The sequence below is a fragment of the Pelodiscus sinensis genome, chromosome 6 (genome assembly GCF_049634645.1).
Source record: "Pelodiscus sinensis isolate JC-2024 chromosome 6, ASM4963464v1, whole genome shotgun sequence".
NCBI lineage: Eukaryota > Metazoa > Chordata > Testudines > Trionychidae > Pelodiscus > Pelodiscus sinensis.
Window position 1 is genome coordinate 111199112 of NC_134716.1, and position 26847 is coordinate 111225958.

Here is a 26847-nt window from a genome sequence, read left to right on the forward strand (position 1 = left end):
AGAAGAAATAGATGGCTCAAGGAAATTGGTAATAGGATATAGTGTCTTTCACCTTCAGTTCACAGGTTAAAATCCAGCCCAGGTTGGTAGTGACCAAAATTGGTTACTATACAGTATTGGTCTCCAACCTTTTTAAGCACAAGATCACTTTTTGAATTTAAGTGCAATCCAGGATCTACCTCAAGCCAAGTACCCTTGCCCCACCTCCTTTGTGCCCCCACCCCTGCTCACTCCATCTTCCTTCCCTCTCTCCCCCCATCTTCTGTTCCTTTCACCAGACAGGGGCAAAGGGTTGGGGGAACAGCCTCTGGTCTTGGGGTAAGGGATTTGGAGGGTGAGAGGGGCTCTGAGCTGAGCCTGGGGCAGGGGATTGGGGTGCTGGAGGGGGTTCAAGGTACATGATCTGTAAGGGAGTTTGGGGCCAGGGGGCCCAGGGCAGAGACTTGGGATGCAAAAGGGGACTCATGACTGGGACAGGGATTCGGAGCTGGCTCCAGCTCAGTACTGCTTACCCCAGGTGGCTCCTGGATGGTGGTGCAGTGGGGCTAAGGCAGGCTCACCCCTGCCCTGGCCCTGCACCACTCTCCAAAGCAGCCAGCAAACTCCCTCCATCCCAAGCCCTGTTATTGTGCCCCCCGCTCCATTTTGTAGAGACAGAATACAGAGTGGGAGGGGGCATCCTGACATCAATGCCCCCTCCTCTCCCTACCCTGCACTGCAGGAGAGGGGAGGGGAGGCAAGCTCTAAGAAGGGCAGGAGATGCACAGCAGAGGGAGGAGAGGCAGCTGAAGTGCAGTACTTGATAGCTTCTTGCCCAAACCAGTCAGGATCACTTGTCAGGAGCTCCAAGATCTACCAGTAGATCCTGATCTACTGGTTGGTGACCACTGCTATACAGTATCTATTCAGTAACCTGCATGAAATGAATTGGTGGTCAAAATCTAGTCTCAGCCAGACAAACTGTCAATGTCATGAGCTGCCAGACAGACTCAGCAGAGAGGTCAAAGTAAAATAATCCTCACATCTCTACAAGCAGGTCCTTCTGGTCATGTTTGACATAATAGCATGGTAGCACAAGGAGATTCCCATGGCTATTGCTGTACATTTTATAGACAGAGAACTTGATTTTCCAATGCATCCATCCTGGCACCTATTACTACATTTGAATTATTATTTTGGGAGGGAAGAGAGAGAACAGAAGTTAAAAAGGGACCGTAACCTTTCCATACAGAGGAAAGAACTGAAACAAAGATATCCCCCTTAAAGCAGGGGTGGAGAACCTCAGGCCCTGGGGCCAGATGCGGCCCCTGGCTTGCCTGTAGCCAGCCCCCAAGGCTTAGGGTGCCCCAAGCATTGGGGAGCCTGTGATGGTGTTTCACCCCACCCCCATGCTACTCTACCACAGGGGCTGAAACACACATCTATTTGGCTGCCTCCCCCCCCCCCCCCCCGGCACTGATGTGGGAGGGGAATGTGAGGGAGGATCTTTCTCTGTCTCAATCAGGAGCCGCCTCAAGTGAGGGTTGTTTTTTGGTTGTTTTTCTTTTGCTTCTAACATGTGTGTGGCCCTGGCTGATTTTTCAGTGTGTCTGACCCCCAACCCAAAAAAAGGTTCCCCGCCCCAGATTTAAAGAGAGTTTTAATATATGTTTAACACAAAAATTAAATAACTATTGTTTAGGATTTTTACTTAAAATGATAAAAGCCAAGGAATAATTTCAAAATGAAGGAAGATAAACAACCAGCCAACGTAGATCCTATCCTTAATACCAATGTATAGGCATTACTGTATAAAACGTACTGTCATAGGCTCAACATTGGAAAACACTTCTGCACTGGCCAATTATTTGTTTGTTGAGCACATGGCACACTATAAACCATGAGAAGTTACTGCCGATTAATATTGAAATATTTATCTTATATTCAAATAGATCTTCTATCTCTGAAAACTGGGTAAATGAGACATGTTCTGAGTAGCTCCTTTGGAAGGTGTTTATTAAACAAGAAGATATACAAGAAAGTGAAGTCTTTCAAAGCCTGAATCTGGCAAATGCTTAAGAATGTGCTTATCTTTAATATCATGAGTATTACTGATTTCAATGGGATTATGCTGTAATTGTTAACCAGGTACAGAAAGTTTGCAAGAATGGGGCCTAATTGCTGAAGCTAGGCATGAATAAAAGTGCTAGGTAACTCATAAGGGATAAGTTAGTTCATTATTTTAGTTGAGTTCCTGTATCTATTTAGAGAACTGTGTGCATTTTCACTATTTTATTACACTAGAAAACATTAAAAGAACAAAAAATAGTAAGTCAGTACAGTTTTTATTAGTAGTATGTTCAAAAAAAGATATGAAGAGCTGTAGTCAGCAAAAACAGCACTTAATATTTCAAATTTAAAAAACCTTTTATAATCTCGAAAATATTGTTGGGGTTTTGAAGAGGCATTAAGTAAAAAAGTAGGGCAAAATAATAAAAAAAAAATTGTCAGTATTAATATGATGTTAGCATGCGAAGTAATTTTAGTGATTCAATTTTTTTCAGTGTTTAAACAGTTCCTTAACATGGTTTTAGGAAACATTATGATGCTGGAATAGTCTAGTCAAACTGTAAGTCAGGAAATTATGTATAGCCAATGTACATGTTTCCTGTAGTTTCTAATGAGACTCTCCTTCATTCCTTGTTCTAATCTTTTATGAAATGTTGATACAGAAATTATTAATGGAAAAAGACTTCTTAGTTCATATTTTTCATCTCCACGATTAATGCAGACTAAATTCTGGTGTACTCTACTGCTACAGATTTTAGCAGTGAATTAAATTATACCTGTGCCATAAACTGTGTACCTATTTGATTACAGGAAATTATTGCTGTTTTCACAAAATTATAATGCCTTTTCCGTAGTGGACATAACACAAATTCATATTATCTTTAATAAAATACTACACAGGCAGTCCCCGAGTTATGCAAATCCGACTTACGTCGGATCCGCACTTACGAACGGGGGCTCTCTCGCCCCGGAGCTCGCAGGCAGCGGGACCACCCAGAGCGCAGCGGTCCCGCCACCTCGACCTCCGGGGTGAGAAAAGCTGCTCCGGGTGCCCCTGGTCTGCTGGGGACTGTCTCCAGCAGACCAGGGACATGGGGAGCAAAGCCGCAGCGGCGGCGGGGTGCCGCGCCTCTAAGCAAAGCCTCAGAGGCACGGCACCCCGCCGCCGCTGCGGCTTTGCTCCCCGTGTCCCTGGTCTGCTGGGGGGGGGGGGGGGGAGCGCAGCTAGTGCGCCCCACCCTCAGCAGACTAGGCTTTTGTTGTGGATCCTGGGGTAGAGCAGCTGGGGTGCTGCCGGGTTGGTCCTGCAGGGACCTACCTGGCAGCCCAGCTGTTCTGTCCCAGGCTCGAGATTCAGCCGCTGTTGAAACTGATCAGTGGCTGATTCCAGGAGCTGGGGACAGAGCAATTCTGCCTCCAGCTTCCAGTAGTCAGCCCCTGGTCAGTTTCAGCAGCAGCGGCTGAATCTGGAGCCAGTTCCGACTTACATACAAATTCAACTTAAGAACAAACCTATAGTCCCTATCTTGTACGTAACCCGGGGACTGCCTGTAATGAAACAGCACTGATGTTAAAGGGAATTCCTCTAAACTTACAATAATATCAAATTTGATCAAGTATCAGAGGGGTAGCCGTGTTAGTCTGAACCTGCAAAAGCGACGAGGAGTCCTGTGGCACCTTATAGACTAACTGAAGTGTAGGAGCATAAGCGTTCGTGGGCAAAGACCCACTTCGTCAGATGCATGCAAATTTGATGGTTCCATTACCCCCAGTAACACATTGCTGCAGAAATATTATTGATGTTTTACAGAGATGTTAGATTAGGAATAGACTGTACAGGTTGGACCTCCATCTTTTTTTCCTCCTTCTTTATAAAGCAACATGCACACACACACACACAAAAATCACAGCATTCAAAAGGACATTATTAATAACACATATCTGTGAATGTGAAACTGATCATTCATAAAGAGAAAAGTTTGATTACTAAGCCAGCTAATGACCTAAATTTTGGGATTTCATTAAACAGATATGACAAGACTCGTTTGTGCTTGTATTCATATTTTTTATACACTTTCCTTAATACATATATTTTAACAAAATTAATTTCAAGATAAACAGAGAGTACTCACGTGACATAACACTGTCAATGTATTGCGGTAAATATGGAGCCCAAGCATCAATTGTTTCCTTCCGCCCTACCTGTTCAATTCTTCTCAGTTCTGCTAACAATAGGGCCTGGGCAGCTTCCCTTACCTACAAAGTCAATCAGAATGTCATAAAAACTCAATTGTGAAATAATATTTACAAGTATTTTAAAAATGTAACAGGAAAATCATCCAGCCATTACATACTTACAATACAAACTAAGTTAAAAAGAAAATTTACGAAATCCAACATGGGTATCACATAGTTGTGCCACCAAGTCAAAGTTGAGTCCCTGCTTCTCCTAGCTGAAGCTCATGTCAGGAAGGTATGCTACACAAGTCACATAGCTGCTCTATTTGCATCTTGCCTTCTCGAGCAGAAGTATGAACTTCAAGGAGCTTATAACTAAGTTCTGAGTTTGAAGAGCATTATATTTAGCAACTGATCTAAGAAATCAGACTTTTTTTTTTTTAAAGATGTTAAAACGAAAATTAATTATGGACTTGTTACAACTACTTAGACACAGAGAGAGAACAAAAAAACAGGACTATGTAGCACTTTAAGACTAACAAGATCGTTTATTAGGTGATGAGCTTTCGTGGGCCATACCCACTTCCTCAGATCAAATAGTGGAAGAAAATTGTCACAACCATATATACCAAAGGATACAATTTAAAAAAATGAACACACATGAAAAGGACAAATCAAATTTCAGAACAGAAGGGGATGTGGGGGGGGGGGGAGGTAAATGTCTGTGAGCTAATGATATTAGCGGTGATAATTGGGGAAGCTATCTTTGTAATGGGTAAGGTAATTAGAGTCTTTGTTCAAACCTAAGCGTAAAGTGTTGAATTTGAGCATGAATGACAGTTCAGAGGAGTCTCTTTCAAGAGTATTCTTGAAAGGCTTTTGAAGCAGGATGCAGGTAATTAAGTCGTTGAGAGCTATCTCCGAGATACTACTGACTTCCTAAGGAAACTACAAAACATCGATAACCTCCCCGATAACACCATCCTTGCCACCATGGATGTAGAAGCTCTATACACCAACATCCCACATGAAGACGGATTACAAGCAATTAGAAACACTATCCCAGAGGACACCAGTGCCAATCTGATAGCAGACCTATGTAACTTTGTTCTCACCCACAATTATTTCCAATTTGAGAACAACTTATACCTCCAGATCAGCGGCACAGCCATGGGTACACGCATGGCCCCACAGTATGCTAATATCTTTATGACTGACCTAGAACAACATTTCCTCAACTCCCGTCCCCTTTAACCCATTCTCTACTTAGCTACATCGATGACATCTTTATGATCTGGACGCATGGCCAAGAAACACTGGAGACATTCCACAGAGATTTTAACAACCTACACCCCACCATCAATCTCAGCCTGGACCATTCTACAAGAGAGATCCGTTTCCTGGACACCACAGTACAAATCAGCAATGGAAAATTAGACACCACTCTCTACAGAAAACCCACTGACACATACAGTTACCTACGTGCTTCCAGCTCCCATTCAGAACACACCATACGATCCATCATCTATAGCCAAGCCCTTTGATACAACCGCATCTGCTCTAATCCTACTGACAGAGACCAGAAACTTCAGGATCTCTACCAAGCATTTATAAACCTCAACTACCCACCCGGAGAAATAAAAAAGCAAATTGAAAGAGCCAGATGAATACCTAGAAACCATCTACTTCAAGACAGACCCAAGAAAACCAACAATAGAACACCACTTGTCATCACCTACAGCCCCCAATTTAAACCTGTCCAACACATTATCAATAAACTACAGCCTACTGGATACTAAACTCCAAGAGGCTCTGGGAGACAGACCCATAGTCTCCTATAGACAACCACCTAATCTCAAGATGATTCTTACCAACAACCACAGGACATACCACACTAATACCAACCCTGGTACCTTCCCTTGCAACAAACCCCGTTGCCAGCTTTGTCCACATATTCACTCTGCTGATACCATTATTGGACCTAACCAAGTGAGTTATAAGATCAAGAACACATATTCCTGCGCATCCAGAAATATAATTTATGCTATCATGTGCCGAAAGTGTCCGTCTGCTATGTACATTGGACAAACGTCTCAGACACTTCTCTAAAGGATCAATGCCCACAAAACAGATATTAGACAGGATCACAAAGAAAAAACAGTTTCTTGCCATTTCAACCAGAAAGGACATTGTCTCAACGACTTAATTATCTGCATCCTGCTTCAAAAGCCTTTCAAGAATACTCTTGAAAGAGAATCCTTTGAACTGTCATTCATGCTCAAATTCGACACTTTACGCTTAGGTTTGAACAAAGACTCTAATTACCTTACCCATTACAAAGATAGCTTCCCCAATTATCACCTCTAATATCATTAGCTCACAGACATTTACCTTCACCCCCCCCCCCCATCCCCCTCTGTTCTGAAATTTGATTTGTTCTTTTCATGTGTGTTCATTTTTTAAATTGTATCCTTTGGTATATATGGTTGTGACAATTTTCTTCCACTATTTGATCTGAGGAAGTGGGTCTGGCCCACGAAAGCTCATCACCTAATAAACCATCTTGTTCGTCTTTAAAGTGCTACATAGTCCTGTTTTTTTGTTTCAGCGACACCAAACTAACCCGGCTACATTTCTATAACAAATAGAGAGAGGAGAGAGATTGCTCTAGAATTCTCCTCTATGCTGTCCCAAAATACTTTTCCAATGTCAACCAAGCTTGAAAATAAATAAATTAAAAATTTAAAAATTAAAAAACCACGCCTTTTAAAAAAACATCATTATGTTAAAATGATGCTTTTGCTCATTTAGTATGTAATCTGGACAGCTGTGCAATAAGAGTGGAGGAAATTTTTGGAAGATTTTAATGTTAAAGAAAAAAAATATAAAACCAAGGAATACAAAATAATATCTTAAAATGTAAATCTCAGAAGTTATATCCACGGATTTAAAAGTAAGGCTTGCCATATACATTTACAGCTGGTATCAAACACCATCTGTCCAACTGACTTGTCCAAGATTAAACAAGAAATCATTGACACAACTGTGACTACACCCTTGACCTCCTGACAGCCAACTCAAGTGTTCTAGCTACCCAACCTTTGCAGATGGGGAAAACTTCAGTTATTTTTTGAAGTGTTTGTGTTTTCAGGGGACATGAGCACAATAAATAATATCTAATAATAGGGCAATTATTCAAAAATACAGAAATCTGCCAGTGCACAAGGTATACTTCAGGCCCAAACCATACACCAGTTAAACTAGGAGATTGCATATATTCTACAACATGTGTCCCAGATCTAGTCTTCATTTAGTTTAAAGCTGCACCATCAATTCCCTTCCCCTCGACTCTACAACTGCATAGGTTGTTGTTAATGCCAGCTAGTCATTTCTCAAATAGTAGGGGCCAACTCATTTTCTGACTATTGTAAATGCATTCCAGAAATTATAACATCTCAGCAACCTCTTAATAGAAATGAAGTTGAAAATTTTAATTTAATGAGATTTTAAGCAGATTTGAATCCAAAATACTGTTTAAAATAGGGAGGCCAGGTATTTGTGTAAAAGCTGACCTGCTATTTCAAAATATACTAACCATCATATATATAGTAGCCCAATGTCTGTGACTCTGTAATGCTGAAATGCTGGCTGTTGCTTCTGTGCGGTGCTGTTACCTGAGTCACATCCTTCACCTCCCGCTGTGGCGCTTGGCTCACTTCTGTGCCGCTCAGCCAGGCCGCCGCGAGCGAGCCCAAACGGCCACTTGCTCCCCCACGGCAGCCCAGCTGAGCGGCGCAGAAGTCAGCCAAGCGCCACGGCGGGAAGTGAAGGGGGCGGGGCAGTTATGTGTGGCATGACAGCAGCTCCAGGCACCGCCCTCTGGCCGTGAACGTCACCGCCCCACTCCTCCCCCTTTGCCTCCTGCAGTGGCACTCGGCTGACTTCTGTGCCGCTCAGCCAGGCCGCTGCGTGGGAGCAACTGGCGGAAGCGACCGTTTGGGCTCTGTGCTCCCCATGCAGCACGGAGAGCGCAGAGCCCAAACGGCAGTTTGGGCTTTGTTGTACCCCAGTGAAAGGCAGAAGGGGGAGGAAAAGAGAAAAAGAAAGAGAAAGACAGACAGAGAGGTAGGAGGCAGAGGAGAGTTGAAGGGGGGCGGGGAGAGGCAGTAGGAGGAGGAGAGAGAGAGATGGACCGAGAGACCGGAAGCTCAGGAGAGAAGACCGACGTGGAGGAGAGACCTGAAAATCCCGTCTTATGATGGGCTAATTGGCTAGTTATCCAATAATGAAGCTTATGACTTTTTTAGAATTTAAATTCTGTATCACATGCAGATCCCTTTATTTTGCAATTTACAACTTAGTATTACCTCCAAACATCGATCTTGCCACCTGCGAGCTAGCATCTCAAGAAGAGGAGGTCTAAATTTCTCCAGTCCCAACAGGTCAGGGAGCATAACACAATGCATAGCAGCTAGTTGACTCCAGCCTGTTAAAAAAAATGTTAAAAACAAGTATAAAAACACATAGGCAATTTTAAGATCAAAAAATGAGAATTTTATTTAAATGCATTCCAAAATGTTTTTATTTACTCTGGCCACTGAGTTGGGATGTGCACTTTTATTAGATAATAGTGTGGAACATATTCAGGCTCCAGTCATACCTCTCACTGATGACATCAGTGTCTTGGTAAATAATATGCAATACTTTTTTTCCTGCAAGGCAGATATTTTTACATAAAGAATAACATTGCTATTGCCAAATACACAAGTAAATCTCTGATCTAAGTCAAATTCAGCCAGGTTTGTCAATTGCAACAACACACAAACTGTTATATACTAGTAAGAAGCCATGACAAAATCCAGCTTTAAACAAAAAAAAGACAAAACAAAACAAAAATCCCACAGAAGACTTACTACTACAGATGTCATGTATATTCAAATCTCTTTGCTGAGATCAAAAGAGGGCTGTGTCAGCTAAAACCATGCCATCTGTTTGTCACTGTCATCTGAAGCAGAACAGAATTCTTTTCCCCTCTGTCATGGGAATCTAAGGTTAAACCCGACATAGAACTTGACCCAGAGGCATGGAAATTAATGGACATCTTTCTACACTTTTCAGTGGACATTGGATCAAGCCTTCACAGCACTTACTGAGCTTCCACTACCAAGTAGGGATGTAAAAATGTGGTTAAAAGCGTAACCTGGGCAGTGATTAAAAATGTAACCTGGGTGGAAGTAAAGGGGAACCAGCCACGGCCACCAGAAATGGTTGCTCCAGTGGGTTCCCACTGCTCCAGCCCCTATCAGTTAAATGGAACTGGTACACCCCACCTGTTAAGGGTGAGGCTCACCAGTTAACCTTTTACACCCTACTACCAATCCCACAAAGTGATCTGGCTCTCTAAGGCTCAGATCTTGTTGTTAAAAAGTTAACAAGTCAGATCCCTACACCCATTCAGATCCCCACTGATTTAGGTTGAGGTCTACCTGCATGTGTCCCAGTGCACACTGAGAACCAGGGTCTCAGCCATAATCTACATTATAGTCTTTATTCCACAAAAATTTTCAAAATATGTTGAGACATAAGTAAGTAAGTGTTTAAGTGTATTACTGAATTAAGGATTATATAAACAATCCAAGCAAAACCAAAAAAAAATGAAATCCATGAATTTATTCAACATTGAAGCAGAGAGTTTAAGAAGCACCACAAAATTCAAAGGAAATGCAAGTCAGCTGGACTGTGTGTGTGTGTGTGTCTGTGTGTGTATATATTATAATTAGTTTTACTTTACTTTAGTCAATTAGAATGTAAAGTTTTAGCAGTAATGCTGCATATGTTGTTTTTGGAATGCCATTTTTAGTTTTTTAAAGAACAAACAAACGGAAAAGGCGCCAGTTAAAAGCGACCTACCAACAAATGAACGTAGAATATACATACAATTCAGTAATTGCATAAAAGCTTGACTTGTTCATTTACATCCTTATTTCAACATGTAACATTTCAGACATATATGCATTCCATAACACTCTGAAGCATTATACCTTCTATTTTTTTAAAGAAAGTAAAAATAAGCATATCCAACTTGCACAATATGGCATTTTAGAATGTTTAGAATTTATTTGAAGTACAATTTATTTAATTGTAGTCTTTACTATAGAAAAAGATCCTCTCTCTCATAATTGATTAAGTGGGTAAAAAGACAATGGGACTCTCTAGCAGTTCAGGAGTCCACCATGAAAAATGAATTTTTGATCAAGGTCTCAACCTATGCCAAGTTTGATTTTTTTTTTTTGTTGTAAACGCTAAGAGTTGTTTGTGTATGGAAAGGAATCTAACTTTTTTCATTTACAATGGTTAATGATCTTTCTTCCTTTATAGATACCATCAAAATGTACAAAAACAATTTAAAGCTTTCCCACAAAGAAAAATCAAAAGAAATTCCATCTTTAAAAGGTAACAGATAAAGGTAATAGTTATTAGCACTTGAAAACAGGAGCACCGAAGTAAACTCCATCCTTAAGGACTTTGTGGCTAGCATAACAGCACTTAGCCCCATTCCTAGGAAATGCTTGTATGTAATTTATAAATTAATCATAAAAATTCCATTTCGGTGGACACTTCCTTTAAAAGTTCTTCACGCAGAAGCAACATTTTGAAAACTGTTTTTTCCTCAGGTCAAACAATTTAAGTCCAGCTATTTTAAAATTACATGAATACAAAAACAAAACAAAAAACCCAGAAAAGTTAAATCATTGTAGAAAATCGTTGTATTCCTATCACTTCCTATATTTCTGTTTTGTTCTTAAATAATATTTTTCAGCCTTCTGTTCATAATATACACCGTGGAACACTGGTATTATAAAGAACTTCTGTAAAACTGAAGTTTAGGAAATGGCAACATCCTTAGAGCCCTGTAATTCTGCAGAAATCCACTTTATGTCCGCAAGTAATCTCAACCATGGATGTGGGTATCTGGGGCTCACTTCTGCAGATACAGATGCAGATATACATTTTGTATCAATGCAGGGCTCTAAATATACTCACACTAATGGTTGTTCTCAGGAATCTACACTATGAATTTGAAATTCATATCATTGCCAACTGTAAAACAGAAATTACATCTACAGAGAAACTAATCTATTGCAAAACCCCTATAATAAGGGTATAAAAACATTTTTAAATGGTTTCATGGCTTCAGAATGCAAAATCCATATATAACCAAAGTTGTCTAGGATGTGAAAGGTTAACATCACCCCTAAGAAGTGTTGCTAACCTGTTCCTGTTAATCAGTAACCAATGGAGGCTGGAGCAGTTCCTTGCCCTGTGCAGTGCTGGGAGTTGGATCCCTGCAAGCTGGGGACTGAGGCAGTCCCCAACCTGGATCCTGCTTAAATCAATTAACTATTAAACATTAAATGTTAACTGATTAACTGGGATTTTAGTTGGGACCATCCAAGGTGCCTCCAAGCCTATATAAGGTAGTGGGAGCAGTTGCGTTAGCATGAAGTTATCCTTTGAGGGCCAATTAACTTTAGAAGTTGCTTCCCTTCCTAGTGCAACACAGTCCCAATTTGTTTGACCTTAAAGATGTATATGTTTTCCCTGAGAAACACTGAAATGAGTCTCGTTTTTACTTAAAAGACGTTTCAGATAGAAATATTGTCTTTAAACAAGTTTTATGGACTTCAAGTAAACATGACTGACAAAATTCAGGAAATATGAATTAAAACTAATCCTTGTCAACATTTTTACCCAGCATCAATTATCAAAATTGCAAAATGAAACTTGTCTTCGTATCTCTCAAAACAAATAAATATGCAGATTAAAGAGTCATGTCATAACTATGTTAATATCATTAGATGTAGGTAAAATGACGAGTAGATAGAAAATGGAGAGAATACCTTCATTTACTAAGAAACAGCTATGTAAAGTAGGAGCAGGGTCAGAACCAGAGCGATCAGCTTCAGTACTAGAAGAAACAGCAGGAGCAACTTGCAAAGGAAAGAAGAAATTTTTTTAAAAAAATAAATAAAAAAAGAGGGGGAAATGAAGATAGACATTTCTGAAAAACTGATTAGTATTATTGAAAAATGAAAAAAAGAAAACACAGATAAACTGTGACTATATCAACTATAAAATAAAAATATTCTAGATTTTATCAGAAGTGTAATATCAATGACAGAAAGACATGCAGTTGCAGAAAATTCAAAGATACTATCAAAAACTTGCATATTTCGAATCGACAGGTGTCATTGTAAATTAAGGGATTTCACATTTGTTTTAAAATATAGCATTAATCAAGTTTTACACAGCACATCAACTAAATGCACCCAAAACTCAAATCATAACTATGAAATTAAAAACAGCACATATGCCACTTTAAAAAGAAGTTTATTCCCAAAACTAAGGGATCTGATATTTCCTATTAAAGTTCTAGTTACAAAAACTAGAAATAAATACTCCTATAACATGGTGTTCTATCTAATGATTACCACTGAAAGATGCTTCCTACAATTTTAGTTCTTAGACTAGTTTTAAATGTCTGAAACTATTAAAGCCATTTTAAAAATTGGCTAAATAAACCCCTATATAAATAAAATGTAGCATAAACCTCCACGTGAATGTATTAAATGTATACTTTATAATTAACTAGTACTACTCCTTTAGATGTCACTTTTCATGTAACATTGTACAAAACTGTAATTGATAAGTTTAAGTAGCTCAGTCTTCCGAAATACCATTTTGTAAACTTAATTTCTTAGTGCCAAGGCAGTCCAAAACTAGTAATAAACAGTATAGTCCCACTAATGTTCCATGACTCAAATTATCATATGAAAAGATAGGCAAACCTTATGGCACACATATTGTACAAGCAGAGGTCAATGTTAGGATTTAGAGGTCACTATTTGACACTTCCTTCCTATAGAGACATTACCATATGTCATGCACAAGCATCTTCAAATTAATCCCTCTCCTTTATTCCATTGCAAAACAACAATAGGTTCAGGCCCCTGAACAGATTAAGCATTGTCTTCTAAATGGTATGTTTGCTTTTCATGCAATGAACATCTTTTGTCACTGTAAGGACATCTGCATCAAAACTACTTTTTCCCATAATTTCCACATGAACACATCATGATGGCACGTGTAAAGTGAAAGAGTAACTAGTATAAATTACCAACCTTTTATTTTATCTAAACAAAAATTAAATACACTACATACGGTAAAACAACAAACCCTGAATTTGATTTATCAGAATATAAAAACCTCTACACTTTTTAAAAACTCAATTATCTGGTAATTGACTTTGAAAAGTTTCTGTTCATTTTCTTAGGATAGCACCCTCCAAATGTCACTATTTATATCAATCACTGTAACTGGACATTACAACAGCCAGCTTAAATAGCCCAATGACATTAGGCTCCACTGGTCTCAGGACAGATACTGGTCAAAGTGATGGAGATCAAACATGCCACAATGTACACTAATTGCACTTATACTAATTGATCTTTTAAAAAAAAAGTAACAGAAAAAATAATGAAAGAAATCAACTAGAAGACACGATGCATCTCACATATTTGGATAATTAGATAGAAAAATATTGTCTTTAACCTCCTGCCTATACATACCACCCAAAAATGAAAGATACTAAGTAGAAACATGGAGAAAATCAGAATTCAACTTCCCATGAAGAAATATATAAATCTAATTTGCAGAAAAGAGAGCTGTCAACTTAATTATACTTATAACCCACACTACAAAATGAAAGTTGAAAATGACCACTGAAAGAAGTGAACCTGATATGCTACACAGGATTTGACACTTTGAACTTCATTTTTGCAGATAATATTCTCATGCAATTCATTTCCCAACTGATCTCATTAAACATATTATATACCACCATAATTATGGCTGCCATTTGGATGAAAAATGACTGGATAATTTATATATATATAAATAAAAATTTGGAAGGAAAGTAAATGCATGAAACAGGGGAGATGTCTTGACCCAATAACACTAATTAATAGTCAACTAATCTGGATTTTTTGTTACCATCATTTTGCCATTAAATTCTATTTGTTCATTAACTTTTTCTTTCCAACTAACTATGGCCCTGATCCTACAACGTTCAAGTTCTGAGTACACTTATGCATCCAAGTTGTGAAGTTAAGTTGAGTCGAGGTCTTGTTATCCAATGAAAATAATGCCAAACATTAACGCTTAACAAAAGAATTAAAATTTACAAATGTTGCTATCTAGCAAATTTCCCCTTCAAATAAAAACCCCTCACTTTTTGTGTCCAAGATGAAAATACCAGCACTTTCTCCTGCCTAGTAGGTTTTCAATTCGTAAAGCAAATCCATGGCTTTTTTGATTCAGCTAGATTGTAAAAAAAGTCACACACACACACACACACACACACACACCACCCTTGACAAATAATTCAATTTACTCACCCATGGCAAGTAGATTACAACCTGGAAGAGCCGGGTTCGGGCAATCTGCGGAGCAGGGCTCGCCGCAGTTTGGCAAGCCGTGTGTGTGTGTGTGTGTGTGTGTGTGTGTGTGTGTGTGCGCGCGCGCGCGGTCATTGTGCTACTTTTTTTACAATCTAGCTGAATTGTAAAACACACACACACACACACACACACACACGCACGCACAATATACAGCATGGGTTCTCAAACTGGAGGGCGTGCCCCCTGGAGGGGCATGAAGAAATTCCAGGGGGGGTTGCAAGGTGACCCAGCCCCACACACACTCATCAATCCCACACCACGTTTTGCTGCTTTTTTGGGGGGGAGGAGGAGACATGAGGTTTTCTCAAAAATCAAAAAGGGGGTGTGATGCTGAAAAGTTTGGGAACCACTATATAAAGTGTTTTAACCCTTTTTATTGTAGCACAAGCACTGTCCAGCGTGACACAATGCCAGTGGCAGTCTGACTCGGTCCCGTCCGGTTTCTCTTGGTTCAGCTGCTGCTGCTGCCTTGTAACTCGTTTTTTGCCCAAGCTCACTCACTAGGCTCTTGCCATTTTGTTCCCGGACTATCGGGAGTGCTGCACAATTGGAGGCAGGACTATTGGAGTTTTACTGTACTTACTGTAACTGTTGTTCAAAATGTGATGCACACATGTATTGCAATTATGTTTGTGTGTACCCAGTGCACCTGAGGTGGAGAATTTTGTCTAATACACCCATACTGGGCCAGTGTTCATGCCTCTTAGCCTTAGCCCCTCCCCAGGCTTATAGGACTGCACTGCCCATCCACCCCCCAATTTACTTTGCCCCAAATACCCAGAGACTAGACTTTGACACATATGTGCAACAGATGAACAGATGGTGAGTCATGGAAGATGTTTGCAAAACATCTTGAAGAACAATGTTGTAGTTAGTAATTCTTCTTCTTTGAATAGATGCAGCTATTTATTCCATTTGGTTACTCACAAGCTGTACCCACAAAAGGTGGATCTAGGGTTCTATTTAAACAAGGCCTGCAAGACTGACTTTCCAATGTTTGCATCTGCCCCTGTGCCATGATAATGGCATAATGGTTTGTAAATTCATGTAATGATAATCATGTGGTAGCCCTGCAAATGTCCAGTATCAAGACACCATTTAAGAGTGCTACTGATGTAGCTTGAACCTTTGTAGAATGAGCCTGCACTCATGAAGGGAACAGAGCAGAAGCAGTTTTGTAAGCAGTTTCAATGCAGGAAGTTATCCACTTAGAGATCTGTAAGGAGACTGCCTGTCATGTTATAAGGTTTGCATATGACACAAACAAGGCAAAGCCCAAAGGGTTTAGTACTAACAACAACAAAGGCCAGACATTATCTGACACCCTACATGTGAAAACAGTGTTCCCTCAGAGATGAGTGAAGCTTAGGAAAAGATGCAGGCAAATGCAGAAGCTGGTTTAAATAAAACTAAAAGATCACTTTAAACACAAACTTCAAAGCAGCTTCAACATCATTTTGTCTTTGATGGCACAGCCTCCTTACATGTTATTGCCCAAAGTCTACACCTTACACCCTCTCCTTGAAGATGTTATGGCCATGAAGAATGCAGTCTCTTGACATAAGAAAGGAAACAGGATGTCAGAAGCCTGAAGAGAAGTCCTATTAGGGTTGCTAAGAATGTGTTATGGTCCCACAAGGGAACTGGTTTCTGCACTAGCAGATGGAGGCACAGGATTCCTTTAAGAATCTGACCACTATGGATTGGAATAAGTGGATTGGAGGCTGAAATTGCTGCTACATGCTCCTCAAAAAGCAAAGCAAAAGGTCTGATGACTGAAGATGAAGCGAATACTCCAAGATGTTTGGGATAGCAGCCAGCACTAGCTGAATTCCACAGACCAATGATCACACTGAAAATGTTTCTACTTCTCCAAATATGCTATTCGGGTAGAAGGTTTTCTACTACTGTGTAAGACCAACTGAACAGCCACTGAACACTGGTGGATAGATGAGGAGGAAAATCAATCAGCCACACCATGAGGTGCAGGGAGCTGAGCCCAGGATACAAAACGTGACCATGATTGTGTGCGAGCATGTTGAGATGGAAAGGAAAGGATATGGGAGGCTGAATCAAGAGTACAAGAAGGTCAGAAAATCAGCACTGCCTCAACCAGGCTGGGGCTATGAGGATGAGCTTTTAGATGGATGATGACCTATGAAATTATTAGGGCTGGAGGAAAAGCACACTGGAGAGCTGACTGACAGCTGATGTTCTAGAGCAGAACAGAGAGCATTTCTTGTTCCTTATGGCAAACAGAGTGATCATTGTATAGCCCAATTGTAAAGATTGCTTAGAGTAGGGACATTAAATCCCGGTAAATCAGTTAATATGTTAGGTTGGCCTAGCATTTAACCAGATAATTGACTAAAGCAGGAAGCCTGGGCTGGGAACCGCTCCACCCCTTGCCAGTGCAGCCCTGGGCTCCCTGAGGGCTGTCTGGGCTCCCCACGGACAGAGGCTGCTCCAGAAATGCTCCCTCTTGCCTGTTCACAATACACATCACAGTAGTATGGTCAGCAAGAATGTGAACTACTGAATACTTGACATAGAAAGTGAGACAGGCATTGTTCACAGTCGAAAGCTCCAGAACACTAAGTGTGGATGTTTTAAGAGAACTATCCACAGTGACTCCAAGATCTCTCACAGAAGAGGTAACAGCTAATTTAGAGTCCTTCATTTTGCATGTATAGTTGGGATTATGTTTTCCTAGGTGCAATACTGTACATTTATCAACACTGAATTTCATCTGCTACATACTTGCCCAGCCACCCAGTTTGGTGAGACCATTTGTAACTCTTCACAGTCTGTTTTGGATTTATATATCTTGAGTAGTTTTGTATTGTCTGCAAATTTTATCACCTTATGTTCACCTCTTTTTCCAGATCATTGATGAATATGTAATATAGGACTGGTACAAGAATATTTATCACTTTTTTTGAAAACTGACCATATATTCCTAGCCTTTGTTTCCTTCAGGTACCAATCCAGGAGAGGATCTTCCCTCTTATTCCATGACAGCCTATTTAGCTTAACAACTTTTCATGAGGGACCTTATCAAAGTCTTTCTAAAAGTGCACTGGAATCACCAATTCCCCTTTGTCCACATGCTTGCTGACATCCTCAGAGTATTCTAGTTGATTGTAGTAGATTGATGCAGCATGATTTCCCTTTACAAAACAATGTTGACTGTTCCCTAACAAATACATTTCCTTCTTGGGCAGAAGGCAGGGAGTCCAGATCAATGGGGGAGAGGGGGGAAAAAAGAGGGGTAAAGCAACCCATCCCCTGGATCAACGGCCTTTGTCCACATGTAGAGGGCAAAGGTGCACTCAATTAAATTTGTGTAATGAAACCTTGGCATACAGGTAGACATGAGGCATAAGAGCCTCAGGCTCATGCAAACTGTTATGTTATGGAAGGTTAAGGCTGCAAACCGAGACTGGAAACAGTTGGACAGCAGAAGCACTTTCAAAGTCAGTTATTAGGGTCTCAATGAATCTCAGTTTTGGAGTGGGACCCAACATTGACTTTCTGGTGTTTAGGATGAGACCCAGAGGGTTGAGTAAGCAAAGTGTAATGTAAACTAAAAAGGACTTCTGTCCTGGACATGTCCCTGAAATATATGGAAAGACATGTATTTCCATTTTTCCTGAGGTACTCTGTCACCCCAACCATACTTTTGGCAAAAACAGGGATGCAGAAGATAGATCAAAGGGAGGACTGTGTACTGAAAATGGTAGCACACCATGACAGCTGAAAAAAGCTCTGGGGCTTGGGAGAACTGTCACATAGAAATAAGCATCCTGAAGACCCAGAGCAATAAACCAGTCATTCTGAGATAATGAAGGGAGGATAGCTTATTGGGTAACTAATTGGAATCTAATGTATCTCTTATAATTGTACAGTGCTCCATAAACTGGCCCTAATGTGGGTTGGGTGATGGATAACAGGAGAAAAAAGATCGCAAACTTGGGTTTCTGGAGATAAACAAGGAGCTAGTCCTGAGTGAGCAAGTAACCAGTCTGATTCAGTTGCCTAAAACTAGGCAGGGACTGGCACCACTAATGGAAACAGTACTAGTGGCACTGAATACAGGGTGCTGGAAGAAACCAATACAATATTATCAACACTACAGCATAGCTACCATTTCAGACTAGACAAGATGTCATGTCAGTTATCTCACTTCAATTTTACCTTGCTTAATTTGTCCTTGAGCTGCATGACTGGAAGCTGGAGGGGGAGCCTTCACTTTAGACAACTCTGGGGTACCTGGCCTAGGAGGCCTGAAAATAAAATGAAAATAAAAATCAAAGCTTATTTTCCAAAAGATATTTATTCGGGGTAAAATTCTTTTTAATGGGACATATTAAAGAGTGTCCCATCAAAACACTTTAGTTAATATTAAAATTGCAGCTCATTATCAATTCACAGGTAGTTCTAATGTCTCATCAAGTATAACTGAAATAGTTTATCAAATTCTAAATATATGAAAATTACACCGTTTAAAATTTATCGAGAAACAATTAATACAAAATATGTGAGAGCATTTTATTTTCTGTAAACACCAATTAAGTCACACTGGTATAAAAAACTCCCATGACAATGTATAACAAAGGATATAATGTTCATCTAATGTACTTATAATAGATGTTCAAGAGTGCAAAGTTATAAAGAGCAACAGAACTGACTAAAATAAAAATATTTGTTTTACAATTAAAAACTCAAAAGTCAAACAGGTTATTACAGGATAAGTAAATAAACTGATCCCTTTTCATACCTCACTGGACCTTTCTTCATATGGTCTCCAATAAAAGTTGCATTAGTCATACTCATCAAAGTATTTGCCAAAGAGATAATGGACAGGAGATGCTGAGTAGTGACTGCACGTGATACTCCGTATGTTCCTCTTCCCAGTCCTTCTGCAATAGACATTTTCCTTCCTACTTCCACACTACTATATAATGGTTTGCCTATAGACTGGTTATATCCTGGAAGCATCAGAGACATGTGACCTCCTCTAGATAGCAGACCAAAGGACACAGAACAGTGTGGTTTAAGCATCCCAAGGCGATCAAGACAAACATCATCTAGAACTTCATTCAAACCCCAGGCATGAAGGCAAGACATAAAAAGCTTTGCTGTGTCCATGGTTAGATTATATTCTAATAGGGTTAATGGTTTAGATTTACTGGAGCGATATTCTGGGTCAGTGTCTTCCTTTCTCTGTCTCACTGATTCTTCATCCTCATCTTCATCGTCAAGAAGATGTTCTTTTATGTTCTCTTTGATCGTCTCCTTGACTTGCTGGAAGAGCACTGCAGCTCGTTTGCCAGCCAGAAAAGATCCCCCCTTATCAGAACTGCCAGATGCTTTCTGTAAATTCTCTGGGGAAATGAGTGCAGTATTAGGCCTAGAGGCTTCTTCAGTCAGCAGCTGAATAATCAGAGCTTCTACATCGAAGAAGAGCACATGTATATCTGGATCTGTTAGGTTAGTCTTCATGGCTTGAACCATCAGAGAATTGTGTGAATATTTAGGCAAATTACCCTGCAATTAAGAAAAAACAGAAAAATGCAGATATGAAATGACAATAACATCTTCACTTTACTAATATTTTCAAATAATTTCCACAAAGTTAGTTTGTGAACATAAGCATCATGAGTAAGAAAAGATCGAAAACTCATGAGCTTTAAAATATGTACAGGCAGTCCCCGGGTTACGTACAAGATAGGGACTGTAGGTTTGTTCTTAAGTTGAATCTGTATGCAAGTCGGAACTGGCGTCAGCCGCTGCTGAAACTGATCAGTTTCAACCGCAGCTGAATCTGGATGCCAGTTCTGACTTACATACAGATTCAACTTAAGAAACCCAGGCGTCCCCAAGTCAGCTGCTGCTGAAACTGATCAGCGGCTGATTCCAGGAAGCCTGGGGTAGACCAGGGAGACGGGGGTGGCGGGACCGCCCAAGTCCTCCACGGCTTTGCTCCGTCTCCCTGGTCTGCTGACCTGGGAGACGTAGAGCAAAGCCGCAGAGCACGCGGGCAGCGGGACAGTCCAGGCGCGCCACGGCTGTCCCACTGCTGGCGTGCTCCGAGGCTTTGCTCCCCATCTCCCTGGTCTGCTGGTCAGACCAGGGAGACGGGGAGCAAAGCCGCGGAGCACGCCCGCAGCGGGACAGCCCAAGCGCGCCCGGGCTGTCCCGCTGCGGGCGTGCTCCGCGGCTTTGCTCCTGTCCTCCTGGTCTGCTGGGGGGGGGGTCCAGCAAAGCCGCTGGACCCCCCAGCAGACCAGGGACACACGAGCAAAGCCGCCACCTGGGCGGCTTTGCTCGTTTGCCCGGGAGCAAAGCCGCCGGCTGGGCTCCAGGGTGAGAAAAGCCCCGTTTGTAAATGCGGATCCAACATAAGTCAGATCCGCGTAAGTCGGGGACTGCCTGTAATGCAAATGCTTATGGGAAATGTTATGTGATTCTATTTACTACACCATATGCAGAGGAGAAAACATAACAGCTTTGAAATATCATTGGGTGGGTTTTAGCTCAAACCCAAAACATGCAAACTTTAGTTACTGAAATTCATCAAAGAAATACTAATAATCACTTCATCTGCCACAAACCCATATATTCGGATATATTCTCTGCATTTTTTCTACTGCTTTATCCTTACCTCTCTCTCCCCAAAAAAACCTAAGTACCAACAGATTTGTAAAAAAAAGAATAAACACCACCCAACACTGATTTCTAAAGTACCATTAGAATTGTGTTCTCTCCTTGTAACCAAAGTAAACCATGTAATTCCCGAGGAAAACATGTTTATATATTTATATAGCACTTGCATACCTGCTACAAAAGAAATAAGCTAGTTTCCTTTAAAAATGTCAGATATACAAAGGGTAATTGCTAAGCTATTATTTTTGCTGTTCAATGTAGGTAATGGACTACAATATATAAGGGCTGGAGGAGGAAAAATATAAAAGGATTGATATGTGGTCTATGTATACTATTTCTGAAACCCAAAATATGGAAAAAAAATATGGATGAAGTGCAGTGACTAATTCTGGGTAATTTAATTAGGCTCTTTTTTGTTTTTGTCCTTTGCTGCAGTCACCTACTTTTTTCTTTTTCTTCCAGAAATGCAGTGTTTTGTTAGAATTTACATAATCCTAAAATTTGAAGGAAGTAGTACTTGTACCTTTTCCTTCATGTTGAAAGTAACTGTCCACTGGAAACAGTTTCTTCCATAATTTAAAATAAAAATCTAACAACATTACCTTGTACAAGACTTGAGAACATGTAATAAAGATACTGTTTGTACTTTTGATACCCGATTGGTTTACTGAAGCACTTCTGTTTGGTGAGAGCTAGACAAATCTGTAAAGCCACCCAATGTTAGAATATCAGTGAATGTCTTGTTTTGCTAGATGGTTAATGGAATGTTTCCAAAGGACTCAGCAATGATATTGTTCCTTCAGTACACCATTCTACTGACAGGTTAGTATAATATTTTCTCCTCTACCAACACTCAAAGAGCTTAGATGTGCCCTCTTTCCTGGCCTGGTTCTCAGAAGTTACTCTGGTTGACACAGAAACTGTCAAAGTTAGGAAGGTAAGGTAATACTTTTTATTTTACCAATTTCTGTAGTTGGAAGGGATAAGCTTTCTCCTCATGTTTGGCGAATATAATTAGAGTGTCTGAAATAAGTATAAAGGCAGGACTGACTGTTAAGCATAAAGGGTTTATATATGCTGTAGAAGAGTACTTAAAATGAAGTGGGCAATTAAGGGTAGCAGGCAGTAGGGTATGATTACAAGTTGTTGTCATGAGCCACAAAACTAGTGTTTCTTGTCTATAGTTTTTAGTGTCCAGCAGAATTACAAATTTAAGCTCACAGGCAAAGTTCCCTGTAAGCTGCTCAGATGCACAGCTGCTTTCTGAGACCTGCTCAGAGGTTCAGAGTTCCCACACAGGCAGGGAGCTCAGCTGACCGGCAGGGGGATGGGCATGTCACTAAGCCACAGCTTCAAACAGAGCTGCTGTGTGCTTGAAACAGAAGAAATCCCAGAGCAAATAAAGAGGGGAAATAAGGAGGGGGAAAAGTGGTTGGAGGGAAGGGGATGGAGAGGATGAAAAGGAGGAGGGGAATAACTGTCTGGGGGGGAGGTAGAGGAGAAGGGAGTGTGAAGATTCCCATCTGTGCCAGGAAAGAGAGAGAGAGGAAGGGGCAGAAACTTAGCACTCTCCTCAAGCCTCCTGGACTGAGAAGAGGGAGGTAAGGGGCTGACTGCATGAAGTAGGTAGGAGAAAAAGGGGGTATGTGTTGGCATTGAAGTAAGGTGGAGCTGGGGAGGGGGGGTTGTGTTGTGTGTCCTGGACTGAGGTGGAGGAGGGGTGACAAGTTGGTTTGTGGTAGTCTGTTTGTGCCTGCAAGTTTGAGAAGCAGGGAATTTATCTCAGCTGGGCTGGGGGGGGAGCAGACTGCACAAAGGTAGATGGGGGAAAAGAGGGTGGGTGGGTGCTGGCATTTGTGCAGTGGCATGGAGATGGGAGAAGAACTTGTTTGGGGTGTCCTGACTCACTTGCTGCTGCCCTCTCTGTCTGGGTTGGAGGGAAAGCAAGCTGCAAGGGGGGGGGGGGGTGCGCGTGCAATTGCATGATTACATTTCAAACAAAGTTTACATAGGCGTTAATGACTTACGGTAAGAAAGTAAAGATTCTTTTAGCAGATTTTTTTTGGAGTGTTGCAGTTATCTAAAACTCTGATCTTAATGATTTTTTTTAAATCCTGTGTTACTAATTAATACATGGTATATTGTATTGCATTAAGGCCAGAACATTGCTATGTGGTAGAGTTCCAGCTCTTAAGAGTCAGAAGTAACAAGTACTAGGTGTGATTCTAGTTGTTTTGTAGGATGAAAACTTATTTGCAAGCTCTTTGAAACATGCATCTGTCTACAAACCCTGAAGCCATGTGTTAATTTGTTCTAGTTGGTGTCACACACAGGGTAAAAGTTTAAAATCAGGAGAACGTTTTATCTGATTTTTACAGATATCTTTCACTTGTTCTTGCATAGCATGGATCCTAAACATTCCCCAGAGAAACTGTATAAGCCTTAGTGAATGCCTTTTACTCTCCTTTCCAGTATCAATAAATATTGTATTAGTTATGCTCTCCTTGAAAATACTATTTCTATTGGCTCAGATTTGTTTAGCATCTTAAAGCTCAGCTATGTTTAGATAACGTGCATTGTGGTGTGTTTACTAGCTTGAATTGTTAGAAAGGATGAAGATACATGTACTCCTCAGGTAGTGTTAATTTTCTTTTTCATTTAATTTCATATTAAATATCGTAAGCATTGCTCCGTGCTAACTATCCTTTGTTTTAATATATATTCTTCCTCGCATGTGGACTGTTTAAAATATTATATATATAATATTTATATATATATACACACACACACACACACACACACACACACGTTTTTGTTTGTACCAGTGGTGCACATCCACACAACACCTCAATATTGGTGTTGCACATAAGACATTTCAATCTGCTCAAAAGAAAATTCAACCCGCCCACAGATAGAAAATGTTAGAGGGAACACTGCTCACAGATTCGTCTTTTGAAGGTGTTGTGCTGGTTTCCTCTGAGGACAACTGGTCAGATATGGAGTGATCACTTTGTGAAAAGTGTTTGCTCGCAGGAGATACAGAAAAATGCTAGAAAGACGGAATGCCTTAAGCGTTCATGGGAGAGCAGAGTGATTTTCTGATTTCACCCACTGAAAAAGGTCTCCCACTGACCACATTCTCTAGTTGTCACATACCACCCTATACTGGCACCCATATCAACAATTTCAACCTATGTTTGATGGGGACCTAAACTCATTAACAGAAGCAAGCTCCCCACCCACCAGGATACACCAACTTAAACTAGCACCAAATATATGCAAAACATACAAACATATCTCCACTGTTATGATAATAAATAATGCCTTCAATATACCTCTCAAGTTAAATAGGTTCTACTTATCACAAGATGTAGCATACCTAATCCAGTGCATCAAATGCCCCAACAAGAGCTACATAAGTGCAACCAGACAATCAACATGCTCTCCAATGAACTCACATAGAAAAATGATAAAAAAAAAAAGACAAAAAACTGTGTATTGCACAATGACCAACACTTTTGACAAAGTAATCATCTTATATATAACCTCTCAGTCCTCATCCTCAAAGGAAACCTGTTCAACACTTCAAAAGATAAGCACAGAAACTTAAATTCCTAGCTTTGATGGACTCTACAAACCATGAGACACTGGTTTTATGATTCACAACAATTTGTAACATTAATTTAACTGCTAACTCTTTATTGCTCACTTCATTTTAAATGGTATCTTACAGTATGTGTGAAAACTTTATGCTTAACTACTCTGTTCCACGTTGTATTTAGCTCAGACACTCTGGTTACTTTCTCCAGAACTGAAGAAAGCTGTATAATACAAAAACTTCTTTTTCACCAACAAAAGCTGGCCCAATAAAAGACTTACTTTCTCTCTCATCCTGAGACCAACTCAGCTAAAACACTGCAAACAACATAGAAATTGCTATATAGATCAAATTCGTATTCTATTTTGCCTAATCTAATCTGGAAATAACCTACCATTAGTGGAAATTCCTTCTTAACCATAGGTAGATAGTGAGAGGCATAAACCTTTAAGATGAGTGTCTTTTAAAACAAATTATTGTTCTATTTGATATGAAAAGTCTGAATTCACTGAGTAGAGATGGGGATTGACAGCTTAGTGATACATAAGGTACTATTGTATGATAAAGAAGAACAAAGAAAGTCTTTAAAATGAACACTATCAGTTTGCATATGATGTGATGGAAATTGGGGAGCCAGGGGAAAGACTGAAATAGTAAGGCGATGTAATCAATTACAGTAATTAAGTCCACTATTATTATTCCCCTCAGTCAGCTAAACAGTATTCTTCTTTCCCACTACTCTAACTAGAAGTCTTTCAGTGTTTCTGCATAAGTTCTTTTGAAGTGAGGTGAATACATTACTCAAGGTGAAGGCTTAGTACCAACTTATATTATTTCTATCCCATTCTTTATACATCCTAACATTTTGTTTGCTTTTTGACTCGCCTCTGTGCACTGAACAGATGTCTTTCTTGAGCTGTCCACAATGAAGGCTGCATCATTCTCTGTGCATTTACAATTAAATTTAGAATCCATTGAACTGCATGAGTGTATTACTCCTCCGGGATTCAGTACCTAGAATTTTTCAACACTGAGCTTCATTTTCCAGCATGGTGACTATTTTTGCATATGTTTTTAGGCCCTCCATCTGCATCCCTCGAAATCTTATCTAGACTAACTTAAAATAACTAAAAGTGTAAAATTTTGCAAACTAGGTGTTCATTCCATTTCCAGAACCTTAACAAATGTGTTCTAAATTATGAGTCTTCATCGGGATCCTATATGTATGCTATTTAACCTTTGGCAATTTGAAAACTGAGTATTTATTGCTATGCTTTTTCTTTGTCTCTTCGCTAGTTTCATCTAATCCAAGATACTACATGTCCTGCAACTCCATGGCTACTTCAGTTCCTTACCAGCTTCTTGTGCAAGACTTTGTGAGACTTGTTGAAAACCCTGGTAACTGACATCAACTTTTTTTTTCTTATACCACAATTTTGACACGATCAAGAAATCGTAGGCAATTGGAAAGGCATAATTTTCATTCACAAAATAAATGTTGGTTTGGAACCCATTATCTTCTCCTGATCCAAGTGTTTTATAAATTGTTCTAATTATTGTTTCAGCCACTCTAATTGGTACTGAAATAAGGACTCCGATCTAATTCCTGAGATCACTCTAGAGCAGTGTTTCCCAATTTTATTTGGCCCAGGAGCCCTCTTCAGCTTTTCAGAATTTCAAGGAACCCCTAGGTTTGTCAAGCCAAAAAAAAAAAAAAAAAGGGGGGGGGAGGAAGAGGGACCCACCAATGCATGAAAATCACATTCCTTCCCCAAGACCCTTCCCACCCCGCCTTCCTTGAGGCCTCATCCGCTCTGTTCCCCTCCTCTCCAT

At 40.2% G+C, this 26847-nt stretch overlaps 1 protein-coding gene across 5 annotated transcripts in view; it reads right to left on the reverse strand.

The window, feature by feature from the left end:
• WDR7 (WD repeat domain 7) overlaps nt 1-26847 on the reverse strand; it is a 352131-nt gene that overhangs the window by 239999 nt on the left and 85285 nt on the right. For 4 of the 5 annotated variants that reach the window (XM_006116571.3, XM_014570212.3, XM_075932630.1 and 1 more), the window contains 5 exons: nt 19528-20297; nt 18945-19033; nt 12129-12218; nt 8595-8713; nt 4182-4305 (listed from right to left, as the gene is read on the reverse strand). In XM_006116571.3, coding sequence (XP_006116633.2) covers nt 4182-4305; nt 8595-8713; nt 12129-12218; nt 18945-19033; nt 19528-20297 — 1192 coding nt within the window. The remainder of the gene's footprint in view (nt 1-4181; nt 4306-8594; nt 8714-12128; nt 12219-18944; nt 19034-19527; nt 20298-26847) is intronic. The other variant, XM_075932629.1, reaches the window with a different exon arrangement.